The following is a 24494-nucleotide window of genomic DNA, read 5'->3' on the forward strand; positions in this document are numbered from 1 at the left end:
AACACATTCTTTTCTGCACACTTGAAAACAAGGATCCTTTACTATGTTCACTGAGAAATAAGAAAGTTAAGTGTGATAACTGCTGCTAGAGAATGTAATATGCAGTGGCTGCAGATAAAACTAAAAATTTCTTAGGTCAAACTCTTTCAATAAAGTAACTAAGAAATACTCCTTGAAAATTTTAAACACTCAAATAAGTTTCAAATAAAAAGATGTAGCCATACCATTCATTCGTATGTATCAAAATTAATATGACAATATAGTATGCCCACTCTTTAAAACATAACTTTATTCAGTCTGAGCAAGGAAGAATTTTATTTAACAAAATACTCAAATGCATTCTGATTAAAGTCAATTGTCACACATCACTCAATTCGCCTCTTCTTCACCAATGAACCAAGCTGGAACAGAACAAATATTATGTGTAAATGACAAAATTTTGCTTTAGACGGGAAACAAAACACACACAATACCTCCCCCCCCCCCTCCCTCCCTCCTCTCTCTCTCTCTCTCTCTCTCTCTCTCTCTCTTCCCCCCCCCCCCCCCTCCCTGTCCCTCTCTAAAAGTTATTAAAGATGTTCTTACACTAAAAATGCTTAAAACACAAATACAACAAAGTTAATATACCAAAATTTCTAACAGAGAGTAAATATAATATGTTTTGACAGTTTTCTTCTGGTAAAAATGTTGAATGACTCTTTGTTATTCTAGACAAATACTATACTGAAAAGGGCAAATGATGCTGTAGTATCACAAGCAATATACAAAAAATTAATAGCGAAATAGAAGTTCAGCAATGAGAAAATTATTAATTATTTGAAAACTGTACATGACTGACATTAATCCTAATTTACTCGCAAGTGCTTTCATGTCTATAATTCCAAGACACATCCCAAAACAAATACAACTGTGTTTTTGTGTCATCATAAGATGTATTTTTATCTAAAGACACTTTGTGGTGCCATCTGAATGAATTACTATTAGAGAACAACCAACACATGTAGTGGTTGTGTCACCAACCATGCTCGTGAATCTGAATAACAAACCTACGTTATTACAATGCAAGTGATTAAAGCATATAAACAAACAATTTCAAGATATGTTATCATTAAGCAAAACAAGATACAAAGAAACAAGTTTCCCATATGCTGTGTGAGCTAATACAGAGCAACATAACTTGATACAGTTTTATGCCATTTGGGCAGCACTTAAAAATTGCAAAGAGATTATCATGAAGATACCACAAAAATTAAGCAACTTAAATTTCAAGTATGGTTCAACATGACATTGAAGTGTTTATCCAGAAATTATCTACAGAGTAGCAACAGGAATTAGTTCCACTGTGGCAAATCTACATCCTCTTGACAAGGGGTATCCATCAACAACAAATATTAATTCCATAAAAATGAGATTCCTTTCTGTGTAATTTACTACAGTGGAACTTTTCACTACAAAGGTATGCTGAAAAGTAATGTCTCCCAATTTTTTATTCTGTTCTCAACCCTGTTTGAGGTATCACATGTCATGTGTATCACTTGGTCGACTGAAAGCAAAAATTCAAATAGTTCATCTACACTCGGACGGCCTTTTCGTTCACCATGACAGTTCCAGACTATACAGGAGGACTGTGACATCTGCAAAAACCTGACGCATTAGGTTGTCATTGATTATCCACCATACAGTCTTGATTTGGCCCCATCCAATTTTCATCTGTTTCCAAAACTGAAAGAACACCTTTGAGGACTTCACTTCAATAGTGATGAAGTGGCAGAAATAGAGGTGAGCTGGTGAATCCATCAACAAAGTCAAACATTCTACAGTGACAGTATCAACAAACTGGTATCTTGTTGGAAGAAATGTATTTGTTTTCAGAGTAGCTGTGTTGAGAAATAAATGTACCGAAATGAAGAATAAAGGTGTAGAATGTTAACATCGTTTGTTTTATTTAAACAGCTTTAAACATTTTCACATAAAAAATTTGGAGGCATAACTTTGTAGCATACCCTCATATGTAATAATCTGGTCAGGTAGAGTATATTAATGGTCTATGGAATGTAAAAAATGACAATATGTCTGAAACATCAATTTAAATGAAATTACAGTGCTCATCATGAAATTAGGTATGTTGAGGTCACATTGCCTGCCTACTAGAGTGAGACGGCACACTGGACTTGCATTCGGGAGTATGACAATTCAAATCCTTCTCTGGCTGGCCAAATTTAAGTGTACCATGGTTTCCTTATACTGCTCGAGGCAAATACCGCAACAGTTGCTTTGCAATGGCACAGTCCATTTCCCTCCCCATCCATGAAACGATCTGATCTTGTGCTTCGTTTCTAATGACCTCACAGCCAACAGAACGCTAAAACCTAACCTTCCCTCTTTCAGACCACCACCACCACCACCACCACCACCACCACCACCACTGTCGTCGTCATCATCATCATCATCATCATCATCATCATCATCATTCCTTTCCCTTCATTTTAATCTCTTGCATTTTTCCAGGAATCCTCATCCATTCCCTGCACATGCCAAAACTATTTTATATTTTTCCTTCATCTTATCTTACAGAAACTCACGTATGCAATCTCCCTTATACTTTCATTTTTCATCTTTTTCTTTTTGTTAGTATATAATACATTTTGTATATCACCCTTCTTTTTTTTGGGTGGTGGTGGGGGGGGGGGGCTGTCTTGTTCCGTATCATTCCTCTCACACTCCCATCAGCTTCCCTTACACATTCACGTATCACTTTGTTATTTCTTTCACGTCCCTGGTTTTATGCTCCACAGCTATTTTAAACCTCCAACTGGTTTTAACTGTTCCCCATATAATGTCATTTTTTCTACATATAGGTATATCCTTTTTTCTAACTGTAGCAACTCACTCACACTTCTTTGGATTAAATTTTAGGCCATACACTTGGACAACCTTTTCCAAAAACCCACTCACTCCTGTGCTTCCTCCTTCTCATTGTTCCTCCCCTTCATCAAATCATCAACAAATGACACTGCTGTAATCCTGTCTTTTCTCTCTCCTGCCATCTGTGCCATTGTAACATAAAACAACACTATGAAAATCAACGAAGATATTGGACTTTCTTGTTTCAAACTACTTCTCTGCTTTGCCATCTTTTTCTCCATCTTCCCACTCTCACACAACTTACACCTGCCTGGCATGCTTCTTTCGGCTTTTACAGTCATCCTGTACATCCCTTTCCTTCTTAGTGCCTCCAAAAATCACTTCTGAACACTATGTACTATGTTTCTCTAAATACAGGAAGATCAACAGCAGATCTCTGAAATGGTGTTTCTGCAGCTGTCTCACAGCAAATGGGAGATCTACTTTGAACCTTCCTGGCCAGAAGCTATACTTTCCTTATTTCAGCTGCTTTTCCATTTCTCTCGAAATTCACCTCTTCGGAATCTTCTCAAAAATTTTTGCACAGTGGCATAAAAGGTAACATCGCTACAGTTTTTGAAATCATTTTAGTTTCTATTCTTAAAGACTGTCTTCTGGAGTAATCATTTCCTTCCAGAGAGCCTTCACAACTTGATACAACATTGCATCCCCAAATCATCTGCTGCTCTGATTGTCTGCACATTCACTTAATCTAAACCTGCTACCTTTCCTCTTTTCATGTTTTTCTATGCAATTTAAATCTTTTTTCAGTTCACTCTCTATATATCTATCTTTGTCTGTTGTTCCACATGGATTCAGCAGATTATCAAAATATGTCCTCCACAGCTCTTTAAGATCATCCTCTGTCTTTATCTCATTCCCATCTTCACCAATCAATTTTACACTTTCTGCTATTATGATCATTCAATACAGTGTTTTCTTCTTTCCTTTACTAATTCAATCATCATAGTCTCTTTTTCCTCTCCCTATCCTCTGTGATCAGTTTTTGTGCCTCCCTATTTCTGAATTCTTACCCTTCTTCAAAATTGCACCATGGTATCTCCTTGTATCTCCTATTACTGTTCCTTATACACACTCCCTCTGCAGTTTCTACCAGTGTGTTCTTAAAGTTCCTCCATTCTTCTTCCACATCCCACCTAGTGGGATTTTGTTTCTCATTTTTCTATGATAATATCCTTCAGCTCTGCTTCTTTAACTTCTATACCTTTATATGCCTTTCTTGACCATCTGTTCACTCTCACTCCTTTATTTTTCTAATGTTCATTACTAACAGCCAATAGTCACCAAACCTGCAATGGTTTTATAGTGATATCTGCTATGTTACTCAACATTCATCACCTGCAAACATATAATCAGCTACTAGCTTTTTAGCCTCATCATTACTATGCCACATAACCTCTCTTATCAAATGAGTTTCCAACCCTCAACCAATTTGGTCTTTACCATTCTCAAATTTCTTCCTCTTTCAATCAATCTCTCCAAACTATAAGCATATCCACTTCATTGTTGGTGTACTCCTCATTGGCTATTATGTACAGTCTACACCTATTTCTCAGTTCACACCTTCCTTCACCTCTCAAACTTGTTTCTGGTATCTAGTTTCTGTCTTTCCATAATTTCAACAAGGTCTTCAACTTTCCCTTTTAAAGTTTTTACATTTAATTTTCCAAATCATAAACTACATCTATTGCTATGTAGTTAACCTTTAGATGCATTTTAGATTCTGAGGCTTGTAACATTTTTGAAAGCTCCTTGGATATCCTCTGTTGGGTTGCTAGGCCTATTGCAGTTTCATTCTGATTTTTCCTGCCCTTTTCAGGTTTTCTGTATGACCTTTACAGTTGATCACAGGCCACAGGTCCCCACTGTACTTCACCACAACATGGAATCTCCTACTTCATACTGTTGCAGTCAACATGCAAAAGTACCCAACTGTGTACTTTACTTCATTAGAACTAACCAATGAGAATCTGGCATCTTCTACAATACAATACGCTGTTTCTGCATTTATCCTTTCCACAGTTCATTAGAGCAAATATTTTTTAAAAATAAAACACACACACATACATGCATGCCCTCCCCCTCCTACACACACACACACACACACACACACACACACACACACACACACACACACAAAACCAACTATATTAGAGGGCATTATTTTTGGCATTTGTAATAATCAAGTTTTGCTCTAAATGGAGAACGTTCTCAAACATGTTTGCAATTTACAAAAAGAGAAGACTTGGTCTGTTTCCAAGATGTTTCTTTTACCTGAATTAAATCAATGAAATTGCTGACGAACTGATATATATGTGTAGATGGACAGTAAAATGAAAATCTTTCAAAATGTGCAACCAGCCTTTAACCATTACACTATTTTGCTAGACGATAAATTTTGAATAAAATATTGACATTTAATAGAGAAAAATCATTTTTTTCTTTCCTTAGAAATATTAAATACTTAGATACTTTCACAAATTCATTTAACAAAGACCTCAAATGAAATAATAGCACTTTCTGATACTTACCAGATCTGAAATTGCTGGCAAATGAAGTGAGCAATCTGCTGCTTTTGATGGATCAGCTGGGTCTTGTGCACTGTTTCCAGCAGCTGCTGAACCCGAAGATGGATTTTCACCTGGCTTTCCAGGCTTAAGATTCCGGTGTTGTGGGAATGTTGGCATCAGTTTTGGGTCACATGCTACAACAAACAAGAAAAAATATAAAATCACTTTCAGTTGGATAATATGTGCAAATCAGGAAAGAAGGACTAGTGCTCTTATCTTGCGTAAAGGTAAACAGTTCTTAGGAAGTGTATATGACTAAATCTAGAGACATTTTCTGCATCTCATGTTTATTATCCAATTATGGTAACTAATCACACACTAGGGAGTAGTGAAAGTGGAAAGTGAGAATGGTAGGTCAGTTCTCCAATCCCTCAACTTTCCACCATTTCTAAGTCCTAATGACAAGCCTTTTGCCTAGTCCAACTTGGTCTTTGACTCTGAGCTTACACTGTTGCCACAATCTCATTTCTACTGTGAGGACCACCCAGATAAAGTAAGAAGCAACAATTACTAAATGAACATCTGTCATTAACATAGTTTGTGTGGCAATACAGCACTTCATTCATACTGCTCCTGACACAGCTTTGCAATTTTGTTGCTAACCACTAGCCAAAATTTGCTCATGTGTGCACTGCATGAATGCGAGCGAGAGAGAGAGAGAGAGAGAGAGAGAGAGAGAGAGAGTCAAGACAGCAGGGATTGTTTGCCATTTTTGTTTTTCAGTTAAGGTGCCCGAGTTTCACGACACACACAGACAAACAAAGGGGTCATATAAAATGTATACAAATTTATTCGCAACCTTAAAGACAATGCCAGAAGAGATTACATCTTATTGGCACCATAGACTGCAACAAGAAAGGTGTGTGTGTGTGGTCTTTCACTGGGAACAGTGCAGAGAATATTTACAGAAGCATAGGCAATGCAAACCTGTGGTCCAGAAATCAAGTTTCAACCTCTGAGAAAAGATATTGGTGGAAGAAAAACTGCCAATGATTTGGATGATTTCCAGAAAGATATTGTTCATCATAATGTAATGGAATATTATGACAGTAGCAAGTATCCTGCAAGGAAAATGCTTGCAGATGCTTTCAAAGAAGGACCGTCGTTCAAATGGAAGAATTCTGAAATCTTTGCGATTTAGGTACAGAACAATGAGAGAAATGCACCACACACCAGGAAAGAAAATCATCAAAGCCCAATTATTTACCCTCAATGAGAGCTGGTTCAATCAGATTCATGCCAGAAACCACGTACGTCAAGATTCGAAAGGCAGAGGTGCACTGAAAGTATTGAGTGGCAAAGGAAACAAACTCTGTCATGCAGGATCATCAGAATATGGCATTATCCAAAGTGTGAAGATAATATTTACATCCTTCAAATCCACTGATTATCATGAAGAAATGAACAGTGACGCATTTAAATGCAAGTTTTTAGATTTAGCATGTGGTTCAGAAGAGGATTGTGCAATTGTCACTGATAATGACAATTATTATTCAAGAAGAAAATTCCTAATTCAAGTACAAAGAAGGAATAAACTGCATACTGGCTATAAGATAAAGGTATTTCAATTTCAGCCCGCTACAGAAAAGTGGAGATGTTAGAAGAACTCTGGAGCCACAAGCACTTTTATAATCAATATGAACTTCACAGCTCTGTACCATTTCCAATGCAGCCTGTTAGAAAATGTATGGGACCTGGTGAAAGCAAAGCCACATACAAAAACTGTAAGTTCAGAATGAAAGAAGTGCACAATTTACTTGAGGAAGCAATTGAGGATGTCATGGTGGAAGGCTGGATTAAGTGTGCATACCACACTGAAAATCTGCATGAAAATGATTTTCTGAAGGAAGGCACACAAGAAAATTGTAGGGAAAGGATTGTCACTGCTTCAAATGACTCCTCAGATAGCAAGTCTTCAGAAGAGGACATTTAGAACTGCAATAACTTGTATTAAATGTTGTTTTCTTGTTCCTTACCCTCCCCAAAGCTGAGGACACTGTTCCCTCTCTCTGTTCTCTTTGCTCTTGTCTTCCCTTTCCTTGGCAGAGCAGCTAATATGTGTATACCACCTGTCCTGGCATGTTTGTTGATATTACTTGTTGGGAACACAAGACTAGCGTTTTCTGTTTTGCACCAGCGTCACAACTAGCATTCAAAGCTAATAATACTTTAAATGTTCACATAACCATATAGCTTTATAACTTAACAGATGAGTAGTAATAACATATTTGGCTATAACACATCTTCTAGAGCACATGAGAATACATTAATGAAGAGGCTGCTGTTTAGAAGTATTTTCTGAACATTTGCTTGGCATATGGTTTCAAAGCCATGATAAATTGTTTAAAATAGGCAACTGTCTGCTTTTGATTATAAAACCTTTATTGCTATGTACTATCTGCCATGTCAGATATCATATGATTTTCAAGTGAGCACACTGAGCATACATGTGGCAGACAGCATTGTCTGATGGCACAGTTTGCTGGGTTCAGCTCAAGATGAGTGGGCCACAGGCCTCTGGCTTGTGGTGACTGAAGCATATGGTGAGAACAAGAGTGTAGGAAGTGCACAGGAAAGGTGGATGGGGTACCCTCTACACCATGTTTGCTGCTTCCTGGTAATGTAGGTGTATCTTGTATTTAATTTTTCCTCAATATCTCAAGTTACCAAAACTTCCTCTCTTTTCAATTTTTTTTACACTCATGACTGACATACAAATTAATGAAAGGCAGTTTGGAAAAAACAGTGCTAAGTGACTCCCTTACTGAGCTATCAGTTGTGGTCTACAAGACACTGTAGGTCACGACTGGTAGTACAATAAAGAGATTCGCTTAGCAGCCATCGGACTCTCTCTCTCTCTCTCTCTCTCTCTCTCTTTTCCAGCACAACTTCATAAAGTAACTTACAGCTGTGGAGCATCGCCTATAAATTTTTTTCTGTAACATGTAACTTTTTGCACCTATCACCTTTACTTTAAAAGTATCAACTGCTTTCACATTTCTCCTTCAGTTGACAAGCAAGCAGTATCATGCAGATGACAAGGTGGATGTATCCATATTTGTGTGTCAACATTGCAAAATTAACCACATAAATAAAAATTTATATCGAATGACACACAGAGAACAGCAGAGAACTGCACTTTCATTGCATGACTAAGGTACCACTTCCCCCTATCAGCTTAGACATGTGAGAAATTATTTGTTTTAAACGTACAGTACATCCCCACGTTCCCAGAATTAACGTTTTCCTGCAGTTTATGACATTTTTTATCGGTCCCGTCAAATTTCCTGTGCCCACAATGTTAATTTGCACCTGATTTTGCGTCAAAATATTTATAATTTTCCTGTGATTTACGCAATTCGAAAATATGTTTCTGGTGAAAGTATGATGCTAGCATAATGTTGGGCGTCCAGTTGTGTTTACAAATATTAAGTGGTTAAGTTTCTTGACACCAGGGCACACTATTCAGCGGATTTGAATGGGTAAATGAGTAAAAGTTGTAACAATTTGTGCTATATCTCCCTCCGCTGCCTAGCTCTACGTGGCGTCGTGGCTGATGGGAGTAACTAGGTTTGTTCAAATGAAGATATCATGACCAATCACAACCATTTTCAAACTGTCTCTACTGCGCAAATGCAGTTTCGTGATTGTTGTGATCATCATGACACCTTTGTCAAACCATATTTAGCGTGTTTCGGCGTATGGCCACGTGGATTGCTAGTTGGCACCATCATTAACTTTGTGTTGCTCAAATGTTTTTAATGCAAACACAGCATTGGTTATTTATTGTATTCATGCTGAGCAAAATGTGTTCCGAGAATTTATTCTCATTGCCAAATGCAGTATTTACGTACATATTTTTTGAATTGTTACACAAACAATGTGAGTGAGAGTTTTCATATATGTGTGTGTGTGTGTGTGTGTGTGTGTGTGTGTGTGTGTGTGTGTGTGTGTGTGTGTGTGTGTGTGGTTTTTTAGTAATGGTTTAAAAGTAAATGATGCCGTCGAACATTCATATACACAGTGCACGAGACGCAGAATAACACCTATTCAAACACTGTACAAAATACTTAGTTATATATTTGCACTTGACAACGAGAAAAAATTCTCGAAACACGTCGTGCTAAGCTTGAAAAAATACGTAACTAGTGCAGTATTTCATTATTTAAATAATGAATAACAGCTGCAGGCTTTTCAAAAACATCGATTATGATGTTTGACATTAAGTCAAACATTATCAATTCCAGTTACATCAGCGGTTTTTGTTAGATAGTAAACCTTGATCAGATAATAAAGAAGTCCCTGACAAGTCTTTTGATGTCTGTTATGTACATACATCATAAATAAATTGCAAGGGGTATCCTATATGTAACTCTTACAGCTTAAAACATTATTTTCCACATTTTACATTTTCCCGCATTTTGCACTTTTTTTTTTTTAAGTCCCCTGAAAAGTGTTAAAGCGGGGTTTCACTGTATCACTCTCTCCTGCAATAGGATATTTATGCATAGCACCAAATAGCATCACCACAGGCCAACCAAATGATGTATCGATGTTAAAACTCTACCCATTTTATCCTGTCCCCTACCTGTATTTTCCTACATCATGGGCAACACAGGTCCACTCAGAGATTCTTTTCCCCTATTTCTTGCTGCTGTTACAGTTGCACTGCATTATGGATCATATGCTTTGTTATGTGGTAATAAACCATTCATGAAATCATATTCTACTAATGTAAGGGGTGGAATGCAACATGCACAATATTTCTATGAATGGCATGTGTGTTCCATGTGATAACTGTCTGTGCATTACATTTATGATATATGGATATGGAGAATCATTTTTGGATCTATTTTAAAAGATATGAAAAACCACCTAAACACAATATTCAGATTGTCTGGTACAGAATACCAATGGTACATCAATTTGATTCATGGAACTTTTAGAAGTATCCTCTAAGAGAATGGATTACAATTTTGTCAGTCAAATCTTTTAATAAAGTATCATCAAAAGCTAAATTTCCGACCAGATAAATTATCAATAGCACCAGGCGGCGGCAGGTCCCGGTGTACCTGACTTTAACACTCAAATGAATTATAGTAATGCAATCAAAAAAGAAGCGTGTGTGAAGTATAAAAGTGAATTCTCGAAATTTAGTGAACGCATTTCAAGTTTACATTTCGTTATTGATGGTCTAAGAAGAGAAAACCACAGCCTGAAGCTCGAAAATGTACAACTAAGAACAAAGGTAAACATGCTTCTACTCCAACATGATAAAATGGATAAATCGACGGAATGGAGGAAAGTCAACAACAAACGCAGATCACCGGGCACTAATACTTCACAAACAGTAAGTGACACAAACTTGGTGGATGTAAATAAATTTGCTCCTAGTAACAGTGTATCAGTGACTGGCGCAGAATCAAAACTAAAATCGTGTGTTAAAGTCCCTAAAAGTGAAAGTTATCACAAGGAAGTTTCATTTGATAAGCCAAAGCCTATATCTTCACCAAATGAACGTTCGAGTTCTGACAACTATAAAACTTTCTGCTCCAAATAAATCTATCAAACGCGTACACATTTTTGCGGACAGCCATGGTAGAGGCTTAGCAGATATCGTAAAAAGCAATCTTAGCAATGCTGAAGTGTGTGGAATAGTGAAACCTGGTGCAAAAATCGAGGAAGTATTATCGGGTTGCGATCCTGAGAACGTTAAAAACGACTATGTGATAATAATCGGTGGTGCAAACAATGTAGCCTGTAATGAAGGCCACAATGTGATACAAACACTGGAAAAGAATTTCTCAGCGCTAAATTGCTTCAAGTTATTTGTTGTAAACACCCCGAAAAGACACGACTTGGAACCACAGTCATGTGTCAACGAAGCTATCTCGCAAACAAACTATAAATTGACAAAGACTTGCAATCGCTTTAATAACATCTACATCTACATCTACATCTACATTTATACTCCGCAAGCCACCCAACGGTGTGTGGCGGAGGGCACTTTACGTGCCACTGTCATTACCTCCCTTTCCTGTTCCAGTCGCGTATGGTTCGCGGGAAGAATGACTGTCTGAAAGCCTCTGTGCGCGCTCTAATCTCTCTAATTTTACATTCGTGATCTCCTCGGGAGGTATAAGTAGGGGGAAGCAATATATTCGATACCTCATAAAGAAACGCACCCTCTCGAAACCTGGCGAGCAAACTACACCGCGATGCAGAGCGCCTCTCTTGCAGAGTCTGCCACTTGAGTTTATTAAACATCTCCGTAACGCTATCACGGTTACCAAATAACCCTGTGACGAAACACGCCACTCTTCTTTGGATCTTCTCTATCTCCTCCGTCAAACCGATCTGGTACGGATCCCACACTGATGAGCAATACTCAAGTATAGGTCGAACGAGTGTTTTGTAAGCCACCTCCTTTGTTGATGGACTACATTTTCTAAGCACTCTCCCAATGAATCTCAACCTGGTACCCGCCTTACCAACAATTAATTTTATATGATCATTCCACTTCAAATCGTTCCGCACGCATTCTCCCAGATATTTTACAGAAGTAACTGCTACCAGTGTTTGTTCCGCTATCATATAATCATACAATAAAGGATCCTTCTTTCTATGTATTCGCAATACATTACATTTGTCTATGTTAAGGGACAGTTGCCACTCCCTGCACCAAGTGCCTATCCGCTGCAGATCTTCCTGCATTTCGCTACAATTTTCTAATGCTGCAACTTCTCTGTATACTACAGCATCATCCACGAAAAGCCGCATGGAACTTCCGACACTATCTACTAGGTCATTTATATATATTGTGAAAAGCAATGGTCCCATAACACTCCCCTGTGGCACGCCAGAGGTTACTTTAATGTCTGTAGACGTCTCTCCATTGATAACAACATGCTGTGTTCTGTTTGCTAAAAACTCTTCAATCCAGCCACACAGCTGGTCTGATATTCCGTAGGCTCTTACTTTGTTTATCAGGCGACAGTGTGGAACTGTATCGAACGCCTTCCGGAAGTCAAGAAAAATAGCAACTACCTGGGAGCCTGTATCTAATATTTTCTGGGTATCATGAACAAATAAAGCGAGTTTGGTCTCACACGATCGCCGTTTCCGGAATCCATGTTGATTCCTACATCGTAGATTCTGGGTTTCCAAAAACGACATGATACTCGAGCAAAAAACATGTTCTAAAATTCTACAACAGATCGACGTCAGAGATATAGGCCTATAGTTTTGCACGTCTGCTCGACGACCCTTCTTGAAGACTGGGACTACCTGTGCTCTTTTCCAATCATTTGGAACCCTCCGTTCCTCTAGAGACTTGCGGTACACGGCTGTTAGAAGGGGGGTAAGTTCTTTCGCGTACTCTGTGTAGAATCGAATTGGTATCCCGTCAGGTCCAGTGGACTTTCCTCTATTGAGTGATTCCAGTTGCTTTTCTATTCCTCGGACACTTATTTCGATGTCAGCCATTTTTTCGTTTGTGCGAGGATTTAGAGAAGGAACTGCAGTGCGGTCTTCCTCTGTGAAACAGCTTTGGAAAAAGGTGTTTAGTATTTCAGCTTTACGCGTGTCATCCTCTGTTTCAATGCCATCATCATCCGGAGTGTCTGGATACGCTGTTTCGAGCCACTTACTGATTTAACGTAAGACCAGAACTTCCTAGGATTTTCTGTCAAGTCGGTACATAGAATTTTACTTTCAAATTCACTGAACGCTTCAAGCATAGCCCTCCTTACGCTAACTTTGACATCGTTTAGCTTCTGTTTGTCTGAGAGGTTTTGGCTGCGTTTAAACTTGGAGTGAAGCTCTCTTTGCTTTCGCAGTAGTTTCCTAACTTTGTTGTTGTACCACGGTGGGTTTTCCCGTCCCTCACAGTTTTACTCGGCACGTACCTGTCTAGAACGCATTTTACGATTGCCTTGAACTTTTTCCATGAACACTCAACATGTCAGTGTCGGAACAGAAATTTTCGTTTTGATCTGTTAGGTAGTCTGAAATCTGCCTTCTATTACTCTTGCTAAACAGATAAACCTTCCTCCCTTTTTTTATATTTCTATTAACTTCCATATTCAGGGATGCTGCAACGGCCTTATGATCACTGATTCCCTGTTCTGCACTTAAAGAGTCGAAAAGTTCGGGTCTGTTTGTTATCAGTAGGTCCAAGATGTTATCTCCACGAGTCGGTTCTCTGTTTAATTGCTCGAGGTAATTTTCGGATAGTGCACTCAGTATAATGTCACTCGATGCTCTGTCCCTACCACCCGTCCTAAACATCTGAGTGTCCCAATCTATATCTGGTAAATTTAAATCTCCACCTAAGACTATAACATGCTGAGGAAATTTATGTGAAATGTATTCCAAATTTTCTCTCAGTTGTTCTGCCACTAATGCTGCTGAGTCGGGAGGTCGGTAAAAGGAGCCAATTATTAACCTAGCTCGGTTGTTGAGTGTAACCTCCACCCATAATAATTCACAGGAACTATCCACTTCTACTTCGCTACAGGATAAACTACTACTAACAGCGACGAACACTCCACCACTGGTTGCATGCAATCTATCCTTTCTAAACACCGTCTGTACCTTTGTAAAAATCTCAGCAGAATTTATCTCTGGCTTAAGCCAGCTTTCTGTACCTATAACGATTTCAGCTTCGGTGGTTTCTATCAGCGCTTGAAGTTCTGGTACTTTACCAACGCAGCTTCGACAGTTGACAATTACAATACCGATTGCTGCTTGGTCCCCGCATGTCCTGACTTTGCCCCGCACCTGTTGAGGCTGTTGCCCTTTCTGTACTTGCCCAAGGCCATCTAACCTAAAAAACCGCCCAGCCCACACCACACAACCCCTGCTACCAGTATAGCCGCTTGTTGCATGTAGTGGACTCCTGACCTATCCAGCGGAACCCGAAACCCCACCACCCTATGGCGCAAGTCGAGGAATCTGCAGCTCACACGGTCGCAGAACCGTCTCAGCCTCTGATTCAGACCCTCCACTCGGCTCTGTACCAAAGGTCCACAGTCAGTCCTGTCGACGATGCTGCAGATGGTGAGCTCTGCTTTCATCCCGCTAGCGAGACTGGCAGTCTTCACCAAATCAGATAGCCGCCGGAACCCAGAGAGGATTTCCTCCGATCCATAGCGACACACATCATTGGTGCCGACATGAGCGACCACCTGCAGATGGGTGCACCCTGTACCCTTCATGGCATCCAGAAGGACCCTTTCCACATCTGGAATGACTCCCCCCGGTATGCACACTGAGTGACCATTGGTTTTCTTCCCCTCTCTTGCTGCCATTTCCCTAAGGGGCCCCATTACGCGCCTGACATTGGAGCTCCCAACTATCAGTAAGCCCACCCTCTGCGACTGCCTGGATCTTGCAGACTGAGGGGCAACCTCTGGAACAGGACAAGCAGCCATGTCAGGCCGAAGATCAGTATCAGCCTGAGACAGAGCCTGAAACCGGTTCGTCAGACAAACTGGAGAGGCCTTCCGTTCAGCCCTCCGGAATGTCTTTCGCCCCCTGCCATACCTTGAGACGACCTCCTACTCTACCACAGGTGAGGGATCAGCCACAATGCGGGCAGTATCCCGGGCAACCACAGTCGTAGTCCGATCGGGGGATGCGTGGGACGAGCTGGCCGTCCCCGACAAACCCCCATCCGGACCCCCACAGTGATGCCCATTGGCAACAGCCTCAAGCTGTGTGACCGAAGCCAACACTGCCTGAAGCTGGGAGCGAAGGGATGCCAACTCGGCCTGCATCCGAACACAGCAGTTGCAGTCCCTATCCATGCTAAAAAAACTGTTTTGCAAAGAACGTCTGAACTAATCTACAGAGAGCACAAACAAATCGACAAAATTTAAACTGTTATTAAAATACAAGATTGCCTAGTAAATGCAGTAATGCTGCTACTTGCGCACTGCTGACACTGCTCGGCGGCGGAAGGAGACTACGCGAATTTACACTATTCAGGTACTAAAATGCGATGCTACAACTCTCAAATACTATAATACGCCCGAAATTTATGAATTAAACAATGCAAGTACCAAAAACACGCAAAGAAATTAAGAATTAAACTATGTAACAACTGAGTGAGCTAGGAGTATACGACTTGCTGCTGCAGCTGCTTATCCAACGGCGGCAGGGAGCACACTGACTGTGACCAACCGACACAGTTGTGTTGTCGATGTAAGCACTTTTAGAAGAGAGTTGTTTACAAAACATGGTATGCACCTAAACCGGGCAGGAAAGAGAGCATTAGGTATTCTCCTAAAAGCAGCAATGACAGACCAACTCAACTCTACGAGATGCACTTCGTATAAACAAACTACAATAGACAAATGGATTTAAAAAAAACAGGACAAGAGTGCATTCGTGAACTCGACAGTTAAGAATAATTTTTTAGGCAAAACCCTGTAACAGCCTCTGTAACGTATCAACTTGCAATCTTGCACCAAAATATTAGAGGCCTGTTTAATAAGCTAAACGAACTCTCAGTCAATGTGCAAGACAATGGAAGCATAGATCACGCCCATGTACTATGCTTCACTGAGCATCACGCCTGCTCAGGGATGGAAAGGCTGGTAATACCTGACTACAACCTGACGTCTTCATACTGCAGAAACCAAAGGAAAAGTGGTGGTGTTGCAATTTTTGTTAAGAACAGTATTAATTGCAAAGAAATGTATGTTCAAAATTTTTGTTTAGAGCAACATTTGGAATCATGTGCCATCGAAATTTCTGTAAGTAATTCCACCCTATTAATTGTGGCAATTTATAGAGCACCTTCAGGAAATCTTGACATCTTTTTGAAGCAGCTCGATTTGCTTTTACTGCACTTATTCAACTATAAAAGAGATGTTGTACTACTTGGAGATTTCAACATAAACTTTCTTACACATAGTAGTGGGAAGACAGACCTAGAAAATCTGATGTACACCTACAACCTTCTGCCAGTGGTCAATTTTCCCACCAGAGTAACTTCATATTCAAGCACACTAATTGACAACATTTTTCTAGACCAAGAGAAATCGGGCAGTATCAGTGTTAGTAAAATAATAAATGGTCTTTCTGACCATGATGGTCAAAGACTTATCATCAAAAATATAAATGTTTGTCAGAATAAAACTGAGCCAACGTGGAAGGTATTCAGGCCCATAAATGTACTAACAATCAAAACATTCAAATCATGCCTTCATAATGTAAATTGGAGTCACATATATTCCGAAACAGATGTAAATTCCAAGTATAACCTGTTTAGTAAAGAAATTGCATCAATATTTGAAACATCCTTCCCAAAAAAAGTTTATAGGTATGTACCAAAAGAAAACACAAAAAAACATGGATAACAAATGGGATTATGACATCTTGCAAGGAAAAAAGAATTTTGTACATAACAGCAAAAGAATCAGGAAACCCCAGTCAAATAAATCATTATAAAAAGTATTGTAAAGCTTTGAATAAGGTAATCAAACTTTCAAAAAGCATATATTTTAGATCCAAAATCAACCAATCCAGTAATAAAATTAAAGCAATCTGGGACGTAATAAGGAGCGAGACTGGTAGGAACAGTGCCAGTAAACCAGTAGACATTGTACTAAACATTGATGACAATACTGTAAGCAACCAAGAGACTATTGCGAATGCATTCAATGACTACTTCATAAGTGATGCAGAGCAAACAGGTTGCAGTGGAACCTTAGAAAGTGCCATGGATCTGCTGAAGCACAGTTTTCCCATTCCAGTGAGCGAGATAAGGACATCCCCCATAACCAGATATGAAATTAAAAAACCATTGCCTCATTAAAATGTAAGGGACCATTTGGTGTAGATAATATCTCCAGTACGCTGCTAAAAACCTGCTCTGACCAATTAAGTAAAGTATTAGCCCATATATTTAAAGCCTCTATGTGCCAGGGTGTTTTCCCAGAGGGCATGAAACTTGCTATAGTGAAGCCTCTCCACAAAAAGAGAGACACAACGCAAGTCTCAAACTATTGACCAATCTCCCTCCTGTCCACTTTCGCTAAAGTCCTTGAGAAACTACTGCACTCCAGAATTGTAAGGCACCTAGAAAACTTTGGCATCATAAGTGATAGACAGTTCGGTTTCCAGAAAAGTATGTCCACAACTGAGGCCATATTTTCTTTCACAAATGATATACTGGAATCCCTAAATAATAAAATGAAGGCAGTTGGAATATTTTGTGATCTGTCCAAAGCCTTGGACTGTGTGGACCACAAAATACTCCTCAACAAAGCACGCCACTATGGGATCACTGGGGCACTGGGAAGCTGGCTAAAATCCTACCTCCAAAACAGGAAGCAGAAGGTAATTCTCAATGGGAGCAATAAAGAGGGAGAGGTAGTAGAGTCAGACTGGAACACTGTACTTCATGGAGTACCCCAGGGATCTGTCCTTGGTCCGTTGCTGTTTCTGATATACGTAAATGACCTACCTTTTTCATGCAATACATGCAAGTTCATCATGTTTGCTGACGACACCAGCATTTTGATTAGTAACAAACAGCTCACTGATATAGAGGTTGATGCCAACAAATTACTTACAGTACTATTAACATGGTTCCAAGTGAACTCGCTCACAGTAAACCTGAGCAAAACAAATTATATCCATTTCAACCTTGACCACAAACTCCCCCAGGAGATTACTGTTTTAAATAACAATAATCAGATAGAAAGGGTACACTGCACCAAATTCTTAGGCCTCCACATAGACAGTAGGCTCAACTGGGACCACCATGTCCTCGAGACTGTAAAAAGGCTGTCCTCAGCAATTTTTACCATTAGGACAATCTCACAATTTGGAGACATAAATGTCACGAAGTCCACATACTTTGCATACTTCCACTCCATTATGTGTTATGGCATCATCTTCTGGGGCAATTCACCCTCATCTAAAAAAATCTTCCTCATGCAGAAAAAAGTAGTCCATATAATGTGCAGAGTACCCCCGAGAACCTCCTGCCGTACGCTCTTTAAAAAACTTGGAATACTTTCCACAACCTGCCAGTATATTTTTTCCCTAATGAGTTTCTTGGTTGACAATCCTGCCCACTATGAAACCAATGAAAGCTTTCATTATCATAATACAAGAAAGAAGGCTGACCTCCACTTTGAACTAAAAAAGTTTAACTCGGGTACAGAAAGGAGTGCATTACTCCAGTGTCAAAATATTTAACTTAATACCGAGCTATATAAAAAGTCTACATAGTAACAGTGCATCATTCAAAAACAATCTAAACACATATTTAATCGAGAAAACGTTTTACTCACTTGATGAATACTTCAACAGAGAAAAGTAGTCTTTTGTATGTATTTATATTTACTGTTGTTTGTTTATGTTCTTTTTGTTCCTATTTGTAACCATATACTTACTGTGACAAATAGGCTTTTGCAATGTGATAAACTTTGCATAATGTATTATTCCTACAACTTTATTTTAGTTCATTATTATTTTTGCAAGTCTTATGTAATTTATGTCTAGTTCTGCTCTTGTAAACTAATTGATACCATGGTCTGTGAACATATATTACTCAGTCTGCTGGTAAAGTAGTGTAGTCACTCCTCATGTTGGACAACGAAACTCTTACTCACAGTGGTTATGTTACTCTCTTTCACTTTCCTTGTGCTACATGCAGATATGCAAAGAAGCATTATCTATAGAGAGCAGTATTTGGCAGACATAAAGCCAAAAAGTAAAATATTTGAAGACAAAGCTCATGTTTTTAAAAGAGAAAGCCATTTGCTTCATAAACATGAAAAATTATAAAATATTCTGTTACATATATTTCTTTGTTGTAGTGAAACCAAAATTAATGCATTTGAAATTAAAAATAAAACACTGAGTCATTTTGATTAAAAAGCTGTCAATATTTACTTGTATGAATTAAGGATGTTTAATGCCCCATAAAGCAAATTAAAAAACAAATACTTACGAAGTGGTGCTTCCTTGAAGTAAGAGCTCTGTAGACACTCTTCAGCTGTAGCTCTTTTTTTGGGATCATACATGAAAAGGAAGTTTAGTAACCTTAGCCCGGCAGCAGAAAGCCATGGAAACCTCTGCTTTAAATTATTATAGGGCTGCTGCTTCAAAGTAAAGCTCTGTAGAGCTGGAAGAGAGGAGAACTCTGGCCAAATGGCATCAGAAGGTGTTCCCAAAAGATCCACAATAAGCTCAAGCTGGCCAAGTTCTGAACGCCCAGGCAGTAATGGCCGATGGCCCAATAGTTCACCTAATATACAGCCTGCTGCCCACATATCCACAGAAGTAGTTTGTGTGCGGGCCTGTAGCAACAACTCTGGTGCACGATACCACAGTGTTACCACACGAGGGGTCATTGGTCGCAAAGGTAATCCAAACCATCGTGCTAGTCCAAAATCAGCTAAAAAGAGACAGAGAGAGAAACACTGTCATGAAAGGATATATTATTAATGAAACACCATAACATCACATTAGCTGATACAGTTTATATAATACATTTAAGAAACCTAAAAATTATGAACATTTATAGTTTTATGTTTTTAGTAATGGTTTAAAAAGTAAACGACGACGTCGAACATTCATATACACTGAATAAATCAGTGTACTTTTCACATTGTAGTAATATTTCAATATTCCCCAGAAGCAGGCAGTATGCTCTGTCAGTCAACTATGAATGTTTAGGTAAAAGGAAATGTGAACCATAAATAACTTTAATCATGTACAATGATACTGTAAAAACTACCATAATTATACAAAAACGGAACAAATAAAGTATTTCTCATGATAAACTTAGCACAGAATAACAAAGATGTCTGAGCACTGAAAAATATTTTGGTGAGTGGAAGGTGGTGAAGATTAGACTCACTGAATAACATGGCGGGGAGGGAGGTGATGTGGGTTGTCTCATGGACTTGAAATATGGGGAAAACGGTGTGATAGCAAGGTAATTTCTGTGATGGCAAGGAACTGGGTGGGCAGAGATATGAATATGGATGAATAGGGTTGGTGAGTGGGTACAGAGGTTTTAGGTTTGTAGACAAGTGCAGATCCTGTGGAGGGGGAAGAGGGGGAGGGGAAATGTCACCTGGGTCATGTCCTTCTCCGGTCCAAAAAACATTTTAGTATAAGCATTTATGTTTTTAAATTCCACATTTCAGAGCTAGCTTTTGGAGAATATAGTAGCGTGAGAACTTGAGTCTTGAAGATAAGGAGTTCTATAAATTACAAGTTACTTTTAACAAACTGTGACCCCCTCCCCAGAACTGAACACTGGGTCTGCACATGATGGTGGGAGAGGAAAGTGTGTCATAGATAGTGGAACAGAAAGAGAGTGAGGATGTATGAAGATTCTCAGATGGCAGGAAACGATGCATAGATGGTCAAAAAGTGGAAGGTTAGGTGGAATGGGAGGTCTGGAGGTGAACTGATGGAATTACAGCTTCATACTATTTCAAGAAACCAATGTCTTTATGCATCGACAACAACTATTAAAGGAAGTAACATTTGAAAGACAATCCAGAAGTATAAGTATTAATAAAGTTACCTATTTTTACACATCCTTTGTCTGTCATCAGCAAGTTTGAAACTTTAAGGTCACGATGTACCACAAAATTACGATGTAGGTACTGCAGGCCTCGTAAAACTTGCAACATGATACACTTTACTTGCGATTCAGAAAAAGGGGCCTGCATGTTATCAAGTAGACTAGCCAGGTCCTGTTCACAGTACTCCATTGCAAGGAAAATGCTGAAACAATAAAAATTCACATGTAAAAATTATATCCAAATGTAAGAAGAAAATGATATTAGTTGAGATGATAATGTTAATATTTTATGAGTCACATTTACACAGGACAATGGTCAAGAAAATTTAAGACATAAATATTGCTTGTTTGATATTACACTCTCAAAGAAAACTAACGGCACTTTTGACAACAGCCTGTTTAAATAACAACAACAACAACAACAACAACAACAACAAAACTTTGAAAGAAATTTAAAAATAACATATTTTGAACAATATAAAGAGACAGAAATATGTTAAATGTTTTCTTTCAAACTTCAATCATTTATAAGTAACTGTCAATACAAAGGATACTAGGAAAGTTTTGCAGTGTGAGACCACACACGGATAGCTAACAATTTGGTTCTGTGTGCGTTTAGCTTCAACCATACTTACAACAGGGAATGTTTAAACATGTGAGTCTCAACATTTTTAAACAAAGAAAACTTCACTATTATATAGGGTACAGAACAATGTTGGACACAAACCGCAAAGTCATTTAAAAGTCGTGTGCCAAAATTCAGATTCATTAAGTGTTTCTTCACTAAAACAATGATCTAGAACAGGCATGGACAACCTTTGGTGAACCACAGACCTGATTCACACACTTACTTAAGCTCATGGGCCACCTCGTCATGCAAAAGCAGTGCTCCTAGAGCATAAAGTCAAAACTATAGAGCCTGTGAGATTAATGTTTATGTGGTAATGCACCGACAGGAATGGCACCCCTTTCCTGACATGCCATGCCAGCAAATTATGCCTCAATACACAAATTTTTGAGAGAACATTCGTTTTGTGTTCACGCGGAATTTCTTCCAAGGGCCGGACTGAAACAGATTGCGTGCTGGATGCGGTCTAAAGGTCACCAGTTGCCCACTCATGATATAGAATATTGTTCAAAAATTTGAAAGGGTTATTTAGTTGTATTATATGTCATAGATTCAGTGCAACCTTTATTTTGCTCAATGTGACTTTGCTGTGCTTCCAAAAGTGAAGACTTGCTTTAAAGCCTGGGAGTTTTCTACAAATCATGAGCTTCCACATACATGGTGGAATGACCATGCTCCACTGCTAAAACAACAAGGTAACCCTCTGGTAATTGGTTTCAAATTCTGAAGACCTGCAATGAGCAGAGGAAAATGCTACAAGAAAGCAAGACAATCATGGATGTAAAGCAAAACTTTATTAGTATCCTTTCTACAGATCTCAAAATAGTTTGTAACAACACACTACAGATGTATACCTTGGCTCTTTCCATATTTCCAATGGTTCTCCTTCATGATGGAATCTACGGAACACAATGTGCACATGAGAGAGAGACATGATTACAGTTATTAATTGTCTAGGGCAAGTTATTAAGCAAAAATTAATTTGTGATCACTTCTGAAATAGAGTTCAATTCTTGCAAATCTATATCAGTCACCGAGTGAAGAATGCACCATGTCTCACTTAACGAAAGGCAGGTTTAGGTACAAAACAGACCAACTGCAGTGACCAATCCAAGTCGCAGTTCACTTTATCACAATGACTAACTTCAGGCAGTACTGTGTTTTAAAAGTATCATGATCAAGGCAGCTTATTTATTCTTCCCTTATTCTTTTGTATTGGCATATAAATACCAACTAAGAAAGTGGTTAACCAGAACACACCTTTCCAGGCTCCTTCCAACAACAACTTCTTTCAGGTGAACTATATTCTCATGGCGACAACTCAGCAACACTGAAATTTCACGAAGGCCGCTAACAGGCAAACCATCCTTTTCATGTTCCATTCGAACTTTCTTCAGTGCAACCACTTTATCTGATTTTGTATCTCTTGCACGATCTGCAGCAGAAAGTATTTCACAATTCTAAACATTGTCAATAAAGAACATTGATACATCATTTACCATTGAACATAAGTCATTACACATACAGGAATTAGAGAACTAGGCAAGGAACAGCAATTGGCAGAATATCTGCAGAATTTATCTGGTGCTAGCTAGACACAAATACAATATGGAAGTTATTTGTTAATTTAACTTTTCCCAACAATGAATATTTACTATAACTTCTCCAAGAAAGCCTTCACAAATCCGGCGGGGTCAGGGATTTTCTCTGCCTCGTGATGACTGGGTGTTGTGTGATGTCCTTAGGTCAGTTAGGTTTAAGTAGCTAAGTTCTAGGGGACTGATGACCATAGATGTTAAGTCCCATAGTGCTCAGAGCCATTTGAACCATTTTTGAACCTTCACAAATCACAATAATCATCAACTTTAATGCATAAACAAACCTATTGGATTATGTTCACCCTACCAGAATGTACACATCCATTCCCCATTAGAAAACAATACTTTCCTAGCAACTGATTATGTTTGCCTTTAACTTAGCCAACATGTCTGCTAAGAATAATTTAGCAAAACAGGGAAGTAAAATGGGTATGTTACCACACAATGTGATCCAGAACTGAGTTCCTCCAATGGTCATTTCTCTATAAATCTGTCAGATCACATAGTACTTGAAAGGGTGTTCATGGTTCACATATGCACAGCAACCCAGATTGTAAAATGTTTAATGTGTCTGTTTAGTCTGTCTTTGTTGGAAAAGGTAATTGAAAGAAGTCAGATCAACTGCATTTCAAGCATTTCAGTCTCCTGTGATGACACAATTTCTCAAATATGTGCAGTAGCTGAATCAACAAGGACCAAAAATGGTTGAATAGGGGAAAAAATTCATGTAGTTACAAATTTTTTTACAGTGGTAGGAAGGAGTGCTACAAATTACATACTAAAAATCCTGACAGGTATGGTGTGAGAGTTAGGGAGGTGTATTGTGGCTGTTTAAATACGACTTTTTATGTTTTTCTAGAATAACTCGAAAATCTCCGTTTCTAGTGAAAATTTTTCCCTGTACAAAATTATACTACATTAAATTTCCTAAAAATGTTCTATTCCTTTTTTCTCTAAAACCGATAGTTTCTGCATTGCAGAGTATGAAAAAACAGCAAATTATTGAAAACAGTGTTTTAATGGTATAAAATTAATGTTTATTTTTAAATTAATTGGGTTATGAAGAAATATCAAATGTGTATACAACAGCTACATGCAGCAGAGCCATATTAAGGGATAAATTGTGTTCTATAGGTGTAACAGGTTGTAGGCAGTGGTGTGTGTGCAGCTGATGTAGATGGTAGAAGCACAAGGGAAGTTAAATGTTGAAA

The 24494-nt window shown here is 38.7% G+C and overlaps 1 protein-coding gene across 1 annotated transcript in view; it reads right to left on the reverse strand.

Moving 5' to 3' along the window:
* Positions 1–260: 260 nt before the first annotated feature.
* Positions 261–24494, reverse strand: part of LOC124556586 (cyclin-dependent kinase 10) — a 114055-nt gene continuing 89821 nt past the window's right edge. Inside the window, exons 5-9 of the mRNA XM_047130555.1 lie at positions 22946–23120; positions 21058–21260; positions 19468–19914; positions 5457–5629; positions 261–401 (exon numbers count right to left, since the gene is read on the reverse strand). Of these exons, the coding sequence (XP_046986511.1) occupies positions 366–401; positions 5457–5629; positions 19468–19914; positions 21058–21260; positions 22946–23120 (1034 nt within the window). The 3' untranslated portion in view covers positions 261–365. The remainder of the gene's footprint in view (positions 402–5456; positions 5630–19467; positions 19915–21057; positions 21261–22945; positions 23121–24494) is intronic.

Source organism: Schistocerca americana, chromosome X, assembly GCF_021461395.2.
Source record: "Schistocerca americana isolate TAMUIC-IGC-003095 chromosome X, iqSchAmer2.1, whole genome shotgun sequence".
Classification (NCBI taxonomy): Eukaryota; Metazoa; Arthropoda; class Insecta; order Orthoptera; family Acrididae; genus Schistocerca; species Schistocerca americana.